Genomic DNA, 11,771 nt, shown 5'->3' with positions numbered 1-11,771 from the left:
GAGAGAATGCTGGTAGGAAGAAGGGCAGAGACTAGAGTCATGAGCAGATGCAGAAGGAGCAGAAGATGAATGTGTCATACCAATAAAGGTGCTGTCATGTGGCAGAGTGTAAATAAAAAAGATAGGTTAATTTAAAATGTAAGAGTTAGCTACTAACAAGCCTGAGCTATTGGCCGATCATTTGTAATTATTATTAAATCTCCATATTGGTTGTTTGGGAGCAGGCAGTTGGGACAGGAAAACTCCAACTACAGATGGCACCCAATGTGGGATGTAGATCCACAGAAGACCTGAAAAAGCTTTAAAAAGGTTCTAAACACACAAAAACAGAGCCAAACTCAGTTCCTAGTCTCATGTCTCCCATGCCGGCCACAGTACAGAGATATATCTCCTGGCAGCTGCCAGCACACCATAGCTAAGCCATATGGTGGGTTCCCACAGTCTCTCACATGTCAGCAGTGCAGAGAGGCACCTTTCAGCTGCTACCTGTAGGTTTAAGCTACCAGTGCAAGCTCCACCAGCAAGCTGCATGGTGGGTTTGGGAGTTTTGCTTCTGTAGACAGAAAAGGTTACAGATATGCAGTAAAGACAGATTCAGATGGGAAAAAAAACCTCCACATGGGTTACAGTGTGTTTAAAAATATATGTAGGCTTGGGAGAGAAAAGACAAAGAGTAGAGAAAGTCCTTAAAAAGGGAATAGAGTAATAATAAGCCATGTAAAGATGTAAAGAGTGACTGGATCCTGTATGTTATTGTGTTGCCTTTGTTTTTTTTTTGGCTACTGAGAGACACTGGATTATAAAAAACTGCTAGATTCAACCAACCTATCTATTTTAAAAAAAATCTTGACTTCAAAATTTAAGTCAAAAGATGTGCTCCTTTGGGGAATAAGTTATGCTTTTATTTCTATAGGAAATGAGAAGCTGTGGATTCATTCTGGGTTAAGAAAAAGTCAGGTTCAATCAAGGAAGACCTGGTTATAAATATAAAGAAATAAACCTAGAAGAACTACAAGACATGTGATGTATATTTTACCTGTTCAAACATATAACAAAAAAATCATCTTTGGCTGAGTTATGTACAATGCACAGTCTATACTTGTATTAATGCAGATATTTTTACCTTTAAAAGCTTATGTATTTTCAGAGCAAGGGGACCAAACACCAATGAAAACAGATGGCCCATGTGATCAAGCATCTCAAAATGCCTGTTATTGTCTCCTCAGAATTCTGCATCCAGAACAGCTTCAAGGCTGCTGGTTGATATGATACAGCCTCACAGAATACTCGAGTCAGTATTTTCTCAGAGTCCCCCAAAGATAACAGTGCCCACAAAAAACAGGAAGCAGTCTAGAGAACTATGTCCACAGTCCCAAAAGATGGGTTATGGATATTTATTATCATTTAAGGGGAGTTGGTTACAAGTTGTTATTGGTAATGGTCAGGAAAAAAGCTGAACAAAGGAGATTAGATTCAGGGATCTTGTTCTGAAAAGAAAAGAGGTGGGGGGATGTAGAAATGACAGGATAAAAGGGTAGATTATTGACTCTACTTTAATAAAAAACAACTATTAATCTTATATATTTAAAAAAATAATTTATTTATTCTTATTTCCTGTGCATTGGTGTTTTGCCTGCATGTATGTCTATGTGAGGACGTTGAGTCCCCTGATACTGGAGTTACAGACAGTTGTGAGTTGCCATGTGGGTGCTGGGAATTGAACTCAGGACCTCTGGAAGAGCAGTCAGTGTTCTTAACCACTGATCCATCTCTCCAGCCCAATCTTACATATTTTATATTGGTATAGATTTTGGTTTATTGATACAAATTTAAAGTTAATTTTCTTATACTGTATGTATATTTCTACTCTTGTTTAAGGTATTGTGTTTATGCAGCTCATTTAAAATGTAATATACAATTAAGAAATACAGATTAATAGTCACCTCTAATAGTGACACTTATAGTCATGTTAGGTATGTTTTCAAGATCATACACAGATATATTTAGATAGATAGATGGTCTTCAAACACTTCAAAGACCTACAGAATTTCATATGTCTAATAACCTAAGGCTTTTCATGATAGTGAGACATGTTTGCTCCTGGCAGCACCAATCTATTTCAGAGAAGATGATGGGCATCAAAGAAACTCCATATGGATTTGTTTTCTTTGTGGCAAAAGGTAGCCATATGGGCAAAGCAACTACCCTTGCCTCAGTTGCTGACAGTATACTCTTGAACCTGGACCAGCAGGATGCCAGAAAGGCAACTGCCAAACTGCCAAGACAAGGTAGGACAGTCCTTCAAAATTCCCTGCTTCACAGAAAAGTCTGTCATATATGCTAGGCCTGTAGGTTATAGTTGGATGCCTCAACATCACAGAGGAACTTGGGTGACTGACCAGGCAGCCTGATGTCTCTGTCATTAGATAACATTTCATCTTTCTGGGGTCTTTGATAGAGTTAAAGACTAAATAGTTAAACTTATAGTTTTCCTTAGTTATGATAGAAAGCAAACTAGATATTAAACTTTGGACTCACAAAGACAGGACAGATAATGGAGCATTTTCTCTGATTTTTGCCAAATACAAATAGACTGGATATCGTAACTAATATTCTTACTCGATAACTGTTTTTATTGTGTATAATTTTGCTAGGTTAAACCCTTTTTTAATTAGATAAATTGGAGGAAATTCTGTGGAACAATATTTGTACACTATAAACATGTACTGCTCTTATTGTTAATAAAAAACTAAATGGTCAATAGCTGGGTGGGAAGAGATTGGGCGAGACAGGCTGACACAGAAAGAATTCTGAGAGAAAGAAAGGCAGAGTCTGGAGTCACAAGCAGACTCAGGGAGAGCAGGTGATGAACATGTTATGCTAATAAAGGTACCATCATGTGGCAGAGCATAAATAAGGAATATAGGTCAATTTAAAATGTCAGAGTTAGCTAGTAACAAGCCCGAGCTGTGGGGCTGAACATTTGTAAATAATATTAAATCTCCATGTTGGTTATTTGGAAGCAGGCATTTGGGACAGGAAAATTCCAACCGCATCTCACTCCCCACAGATGACTACTCTTTGTTTGTGAATATGAGAATGAATTTTTCCTATTATTTGGGAGCATCATCATTTTTGAGCTGTTCTGATGACATCACTAGGATTGCTCAGGTAAATGAAACCCAGGCCAAAAACTAGTAACATATGATTTACTGAAGGGTTTCTAAGTGTTCAACCCTATGTAAGTGCTTATTTTGTGTGATTTCCTCACCTCATTATAACCCTATGTAGGGGCAAGTGCTGTCTGTGCTCCTATTTCATAGAAGGCAAAAGCAGAGGGCCTACACTACCAGGGTGAGTCCATTTCACTCCAGGAGGAAACATCCAGATATAAGTAATAAGTTCCATGGATAAAAGTAAATAGAGTCAATGAAAAAGGAGTAAGTCTTAGAAATGGGGATCAAAGTATCTGACAGTTGACAGTAGTAGGTGCTACACAATTGTATCTTGTCCTTGAGATCACAAAACCTAACTTTCATATATATATATATCAGAACTGTAAGAAAAGATAGTTTTAGTAAGACTTTTGAAAACTATACTGGACAAGGAGAAAGCCATACAACTAATCAAGTAAAATATCAGTCATGTTTTCATTCTTCCTGTGTCTGTTGTTTATTTCTTTGTTCTGTTTTTGAGATTAACATCTCAAAATACAGTTCAAAAGTTGGGGAGTGGTGGTGCATGCCTTTAATCCCAGCACTCAGAAGGCAGAGGCAGGTGGATTGCTGTGAGTTCTAGGCAGCCTGTCTACAGAGTGAGTTTCAGGACAGCCAGGGCTGCTATACAGGGAAACCCTGTCTCAAAAAACAAAACAAAACAAAGTCAAAATATAGTTCAAGCTGACATCAAACTCACGACCCTTCTGTTTCAGTCTCCTGGGCGCTAGGATTAAAGGTCTATGCCACCACACCCAGCTCTGGTTCTCACCAGTTTAAGACTTGGTATTAAACTTTTAGCAATCATAAGCATGCTAAGTATCACAAAATATGTAAAACAATTGCTATTTTATGAAGATAATTATAAAATAATTTCTGACTTGCAATGAAGCTAGAATTTAAAATTCACCAAAATGATGTGTTAAACTAATATAATTTAAATTGTATAAGCTATATTTATTTAATTGCTTAACTGTATAAGATATATTTATCCTGAAGAGCACAGCAAACTGATCATGATAAGAAAATTCCTGTGCTAACCGCAGGACTCCCCCAAAGTACTTACCTCCATTACTTCTTGCTTTTCATCTGCTGCAAAAATGTTAGGAACTTCACCGGTATTGAGCACACTGTCGACATCTTCTAGGAAAGCTTCCTCTTTAATCTGAGTGTCTGTGATCAGAAAGACTGTCTTCTGGCCCTTCATGCCTACGTTTCTTAACAAGGTCTTAAAGGGAAAATGCACTTATAAGCAGAATGCAGTGGACTTGTGTAGGTTTTGCTTCCCCTTCTGTTTATGCTTGGATTTAAGGGTACTTTGGTTCTGGTGGGGCTGTCAATCAGGAGCCCCATTTCTCCCACACTGTAGGTGGACAACACAAATGAGTTAGTTGTCTCAAGCTCCTAGACATAACAACCGGATCAGAGGCATGTGATTAAGTCAAACGATTACTTTAAAGACTGAGAAGGACTTAACATACAGCCCTTGCACTGAGAAGGATGCTTACAAAGGCCAGTAATACAAAGTACTTGGGTCAACTGTGTTGCCTCATGGACTGAGCCAGCTGGAGAAGTAAGACAAATGAAGAACACATCCAGGAGTATAGAGGAATTTCTAATCTGGGCCCTTAGATTGAAACAAGTTAAATGACCGTCCACCTCTGAGCACTTAAGTCCTATAAATCAGCACTTAAGTCCTATAAATCAATAACTTCCTCTTCTGCTTAAGATAACTTGATCTAGTTTTTTTTTTCTCATTTGTTTTTGGCCAATTGCAAGCAAAATCCCCACCTTAAATAAAAACACAGACTTAGTAGTCCAATGGAGCTAATTTTCATAGGTCTGTTAAAACTGACTGTTAAAATTTCAGGAACTTTTAAGGAGATTTTTAGATACAGCCAGGATTAAAATTAAGTAATATGATAATGTTCCCCCCCAAAGCCATTAAGTTAATCATACAAAAAGTCCAGTCTCTGGTATGAGTTCCCTCCCTTGGAGTTGTTGAGCAGGGACTTCCCAGGGACCCCCGCCCCCCAAAACAATACAGGCTATGGTCACTACCCTTGGTCACTCATCAGAACTTAATGGGAAGCCCCTAATATTGACTGGAAACTTTCTCCCTGCTACCTAGCTTTCATAGTAACTGAAAGGTGCTATGTAGGCTGCTGTGAGCGGAAAGGTCATCAACAGTTGTGAACCCTGTGAACCACAATGCCCAATAGTGAAACAGTGGCATGAATATTATGGGGTGCAGGGGATAACCAACAGTTTTATGATTGGATGTAAGCCTGATCCACAGGAGGGAACTCATACATGGTACTTGTAAACTTGCCCAGGAGACCTTGGTTGGGAAGATGATTTTCCCTGGGGAAATAACCTACTAGTTTTACTTTTGATAAATGGACATAGCATTTGTGCCAGATAGTTTTATGCCAACTTGACACAAGTTAAAGTCCTCTAGAGGAGGGAACCTCAGTTGAGAAAATGCTTCCACAAGATCAGGCTGTAGGCAGTCCTGTAGGGTATTTTCTTAGTGATTAATGAGGGAGAGCCCAGCACATTCTGGACAGTGTCATCCCTAGGCTGGTGGTCCAGGGTTCCATAAGAAAGCCAGGTTGAGCAAGCCATGGGAAGTAATCCAGTAAGCAGCACCCTTCCAGTGCCTCTGCATCAGCTCCTGCTTCCAGGTTCCTGCCCCGTTTGAGTTGCTGCTCGGAGTGATGAACAGTGCTATGGACATGTCAGCCAACTAAACCCTTTCCTCCACAACTTGCTTGAGGTCATGGTGTTTTGTCACTGCAATAGAAGCCCTAACCAAGACAGTATCAACCTGTGTCCTAAATATTTATCCTTTCCCCACAGATTAGTCTAGCTCTCATCCCTCATTACAGAGTTTTCTTATTATAGTGGACGGTCATTACACAGACTCATAACTACTAAGGTGCAGAGAATAAGTGACTTCAGCCCATATCACTCCCTTCCCCCTAAGCTCAGGAAACATCACAGAAGAGGGAGGAGATAGACTGTAAGTGCCATAAGCTGGGAATGGCTGTTGGGAGATCATGGTTTTGGACATGATAGGGCTTTTGCACTCATGAACTCACAGCAACTGCTGCTGTCTGTACAAGACCCTGTGGAAATCATATATTCCCGTGAAATAAGTCTTCTCAAACTAGGATGAAGACAGAATCAGTGGCAACTGTGGTAACTTACATTAGAAAGCCTAAAGTTCTGCTTTATAAAACATAATATAATTTCCTTTAGCTTCAGTATCCTCAACAGTGAAACAGCAATCACTATACCTGCTGCGTCTCAGTGCTGTACCTATGGAATGAGATTATGTAAGTAAAGCACTCAGGATGCGTTCACCGCTCACAGCAGGCACCCAGTGGAGAGGACAGTTTGCTGTAACTACCCAAATATACACAGCTGCACAGGCTGACCCCCTTTTACTAGTCAAAGAATGAATATCATCATTATCTTCATAATTTTACCTTCATGTCCTCTCTCCACTCATTCATGCCGTAACTCTTAGAGATTTCTGGTTGAAAAATCTGCATTTTTGCCATGGAGGTAGCTAGACGAGTTAAAGACTGCCGGCCACTTCCTCCAAGCCCGATGAGCAATGCGTTTCCACCAGACTGCTTTAGAATGCGGCATATTCTTGATAAATGTTCCAAAACATACCTACCAAAATAAGTTATTATCCATAGCAACACATGTACATTTACTTACCATTTTATTATAAATATTTTATAACATGATGTTAAACTGTAAATATCCACAAAGTTTGCTGAAAAACTAAAGCATGCAGGAGCTGGGGTTGGGAAGTTCTTGCCTCCCAAGCCTAATGACCTTAGTTTCAATCTCCAGAACTCACATAACAGCTGGATGCCACAGACATTTGGGATCCCAGCACACCAACAGGAGATGGAGGCACTGATCTGAGAACCCCAGAGGCTCATGAGGCCAGCTAGCAGGGCTGATGCAGTGGCAAACAGGTTCCGTCTTAAACAAGGTGGGAGGGTGAGAATGGGCACCTGAAAGCTGTCCTCTGACCTCCACACTCTGTCCAGAAACCAGGAGCTTCTTTTTATTAATACAGATTAAGGGGACCATTGGCCAAAACAGGCAACTTAATAAAATACTGATGTTTTATATTGTAATATATAGGATAGGTATTTACTACATTTTCTGTTTTAAATGTTTCAGGAAAATTTAGAAACAAAGTATCCAACACATACATAAATGTAACGAATAGGTACCTAAACACAACGAGACTCATTCTTCTCTTGTGAGTTTGATTGTACTCATCTAGACACTGGTCAACAACATCATTAAACTGGTGAATGTTTGGAATCTCAATGTAGGTTCGATCATCTCCTTCAAGATCAGGGTTCATATAATCCCCAAACATGAGACTTCTTAAGTCTTCTTCACTTACCTACAGAATATAAATCAGAAAGTTATAAAAGTTAAATTATGCCAGGTTGTGGTGGCACATGCCTTTAATCCTAGCACTTGGGAGGCCAGCCTGAAAGGCGCAAAGCTACACAGAGAAACCCTGTCTCGAATAAACAAAAAAAAAGTTAAATTACAAAATGAATTTAATAAATAATAAAAAACTTCGTTTATGTATGTTATGAGTTAACTAGTAGCTAATTACTTTTAATATTAAGATATCAAATAATATTTTGTATAAAATTAACACCTAAGATGATAACTTTATGTGGCAAAAAGAAAATTTGTTGCTTTTTCTATAGACTGGGAACCAAAAGATTTGTTAGTTTTTATTTTATGAGTGTTTTGTTGGTATGTAGCCAAGTGTACTGTGTGTGATGCTATGCCTGAAGAGGCCAGAAGAGGTCAGCATATTTCTCAGAGCTGGAGCCATAGGTGGTTGTGAGCTGCCGCGAGGGTGCCGGGAATCAAACCCGGGTCCTCTGCAAGAGCAGCCAGTGCTCTCAACCACTGAGCCACCTCTCCAGATGCTTTTTCTATAGACTGGAAAGTCATCTTTTCTGACTTTTTTTGTTAAAAAGAGTATTCTAGTTGATAGCATGCTATGTACCCTGTACCATCCCATTAACAGCCACCATAGAATAACCTAAATAACTGTAAATAACCTCTATATCAATGCATTCTTCTACAGACTAATCTCAAAATAAACTCCTACCCATAAGAAAAAGTAAAAGGATATGTTCAATATAAAGCAAGTACATTTTTGCAAAAGTTCATTAATTGCTCAGGACATCCCACTTTAACCTGACATGTTTTAATCAGTAAATAAACCTACTGGAGCATTCTCTTTTCGAAGATGAGAAAAGACAGTATCAAATGGCTCCTTAAAGTGGTCCTTTATAACAGTTTTAATTAATTTGAAGAGCCAATTTCGATCATCATCGTTAATGAGGCGATCATAAAACACTCGGAGAACCTCATGCACAAACAGACGGATCATGGTGTGCTTGCTCTCTACAGCATCCTTCTCAATGAGCAAGCAGCCCCGGATGACACGGGAGAAATCACGCAAATTGAAAGTATAATGGGATTTTGCAGGAGTGGGCAAAAGATTTTCCATAGATTGTTTATATATCTGTGAAGGAAAAAAATGCAACAATTCAAAAATGAAATACCTATAATTAACAGCCCTAAGAAAGAGTATAAACAATATTTCACTTATCCTATTAGATGATATCACTTTGGAAAACACATAAATATTGAGCCTAGCATGGAATATATGCTCATTTTGGTCCAGAGCACTCAGCCAGGCACTGCGAAGCCGAGGGAACTTGGGTTCCACCCCCTCCCAGATTGGTTCCCATTCGGTGTCACTGTTCCACATACAGGGCACCTGAGGTTATTAATCAGTTTAAAATTGCAACAGAAACTAAAACCAGGCAACTCATTCTAAAGCATCCCAAACAGAGAGAAAAAAAAATAGTGTCTTTGAGATGACCACTGACTTTAAATCAACCAATTCTCTCCCTTCCCTTCTTCCTGTTAGACTCTGACTCCTTTTCTTCCTCCTTTATCTTAACTGGCAAGATATAGAAACAAAGTATATCTTTCCTGAATGCTCTATTCCTCATAGGAAAGTTACTACTCTCTTTTAAAAAGTTAGTTAATTTTTTAATATATCCTGACAAAAAGAAGGACAAAATTATTTTTCAATTGGATGTGTTTTGTGGTTTATCCCCCTATCTACCCATGGTAAGTCTCTAATGCTTTAAAGAGAGAGAAAAGGTATCTCTTCTACCTGGCCAAGGCCCATTCATTCAAGTAATATTTGAAATATTGTATTTTACAAATAAAAGCACTTTCCTGTATCAGAATTAATCTTCTACTCAGTCGTGGTTTGAATCTGAAATGCTCCCACCAAAGACTCTCGTGTTAAAGGCCTGATTGGCAGAAGATGGGCTTTGGGGGGATTAGATCCTGGGCTCTGATCTAATGATGGGTTCATAGCACAGTGGCATTATCAGAGATGGCCGAAACTATAAGGTGAGGCTAGTGAGAGGAAGGAAGTCAATGGCCATGCCCGTGACCTCTTGTACCCAGACCTCTCTTTATCAAGCTCCCAGCCAGCTTAGTTTGGTGACATTAACCCCAAATTACCTTCGAATGCACTGTTTTCCCTTTTAATATATGACATGAGGCTGGTTCTGGCTTATGAGTAAGGGCAGATAACATACCCTGAGCAAACCAGGAGGTATTCTTTTTTGTTTTGTTTTGTTTTTCGAGACAGGGTTTCTCTGTGTAGCTTTGTGCCATCTTTCCTGGAACTCGCTTTGGAGACCAGGCTGGCCTCGAACTCACAGAGATCCTCCTGGCTCTGCCTCCGGAATGCTGGGATTAAAGGTGTGCGCCACCACCGCCTGGCAAAGAGGATGACTGTGAACACTCGATTTTTTTTTTTTCCAAGACAGGGTTTCTCTGTGTAGTTTTGGTGCCTGTCCTAGACTCACTCTGTAGCCCAGGCTGGCCTTGAACTCAGAGACCTGCCCGGCTCTGCCTAGGAGGTGTTCACTGACCACATGGGCCTAAGTTTTTTTACTCCCATCCTTGCATGCTCTAATTTTTCACAGCAATGTGTATGCTCTGAGTGAGAGTAATATGTATATAAGATGCTTACATTTCCTTAGAAAAAAATTACAGCCATAAGACCAGATGAGTCCCTAGCCTAACTGTCATCAAAGAGGCTTCCTCTAGCACCTGATGCAGAGACTTATAGCCATAGCCAAACACTGGGCAGAGCTTGAGGAACCCCACAGAAGAGGGGGAGGAAGGACTGTAGGAGCCAGAGGGGTGAAGGACACCAGGAGAACACGGCCCACAGAATCAACTAAGCAGAGCTCACAGGGGCTCACAGAATCAACTAAGCAGAGCACACAGGGGCCCACAGAATCAACTAAGCAGAGCTCACAGGGGCCCACAGAGACAGAAGCAGCAATCATGGAGACTGCATTGGACTGCACACAGGTCCTCTACATGCATGTTATGATTGTTAGTTTGGGAGTTTTGTGGCATTCCTAAAAGTGGGAGTGGGGGTGTCTGTGACTCTTTTGCTTGCTCTGGAACACCTTTCCTCATCCAGCCTTGATATGAGGGTTTGTGCCTAGTCTTATTTCATCTTGTTATGCAGTGTAGCTGATATCCTTGGGAGACCTGCTCTCTTCTGAAGGAAAATGGAGGAACAGTGGATCTGTGGGAAAGGGGAGGTGAGGAGGCTGGGAGGAGTAGAGGGAAGGCTGTGATTGGGATGCACTGTTATGAGAGAATGTTGTGGAGTGTTAGTTTAAGATGTGTTCCATTTGTTTGTGCTGTGGAATATTTGTTTAGTGATGCAAAGATGTGTTGCATCCTTTTATGTTGCATTTGTTGAACTCTGTGAAGCTGTGTTGCTGTGCCTGTCTAAAACACCTGATGGTCTAATTAAAGAGCTGAACAACTAATGTGGAGGCAGGAGAAAGGACAGGCGGGGCTGGCAGGCAGAGAGATAAATAGGAGGAGAAACCTGGGAGGCAGAGAACGAAGGAGCAAGATAACAAAGAGAGGAGGACACTAGGGGCCAGCCACCAGGCCACCCGGCCACTCCGGCCAGCCGCAGAGTAGAAGTGAACGTGGTGTTACAGAAGTAGGAAGAGAAAGCCCGAAGACAAGAGGTAGATGGGGACATCCTCTGCAGACGCTGGCAGTGGTCGGAGAAGGCCTGCTCTGACCTAGGCTGGAGATCAGATGGCCAGACACCCTAACTGTCGAGCTGCAACTCTTGGCCAATAACTGATGGAAGTGGATGCAGAGATCCTTGGCCAGACCCCAGGTGGAGCTCCAGGAGTCCAATTGTCGAGGAAGAGGAGGGTCTGCAAGAGCGTGAATTGTTGAGACCAAGATTGGAAAAGCACAGGGACAAATAGCCAAAGGAATAGAAGCACATGAATTATGAACCAAAGGCTGTGGATCCCCCAGCTGGATCAGGACCTCTGGATAAGTGAGACAATTGAATAGCTTGATCTGCTTGGGAGGCACCCAGCCTGTGGGACCAGGACCTGTCTG

At 40.8% G+C, this 11,771-nt stretch overlaps 1 protein-coding gene across 1 annotated transcript in view; it reads right to left on the bottom strand.

Moving 5' to 3' along the window:
• The window catches only part of Dnah12 (dynein axonemal heavy chain 12), a 168,422-nt gene that overhangs the window by 74,820 nt on the left and 81,831 nt on the right, over positions 1 to 11,771 (bottom strand). The window contains exons 41-44 of the mRNA XM_036200006.1: positions 8,512 to 8,811; positions 7,481 to 7,659; positions 6,710 to 6,902; positions 4,282 to 4,443 (exon numbers count right to left, since the gene is read on the bottom strand). Of these exons, the coding sequence (XP_036055899.1) occupies positions 4,282 to 4,443; positions 6,710 to 6,902; positions 7,481 to 7,659; positions 8,512 to 8,811 (834 nt within the window). The remainder of the gene's footprint in view (positions 1 to 4,281; positions 4,444 to 6,709; positions 6,903 to 7,480; positions 7,660 to 8,511; positions 8,812 to 11,771) is intronic.

This window comes from Onychomys torridus, chromosome 9 (assembly GCF_903995425.1).
Source record: "Onychomys torridus chromosome 9, mOncTor1.1, whole genome shotgun sequence".
Taxonomy (NCBI): domain Eukaryota; kingdom Metazoa; phylum Chordata; class Mammalia; order Rodentia; family Cricetidae; genus Onychomys; species Onychomys torridus.
This window is presented reverse-complemented; position numbering and strand designations above follow the sequence as displayed.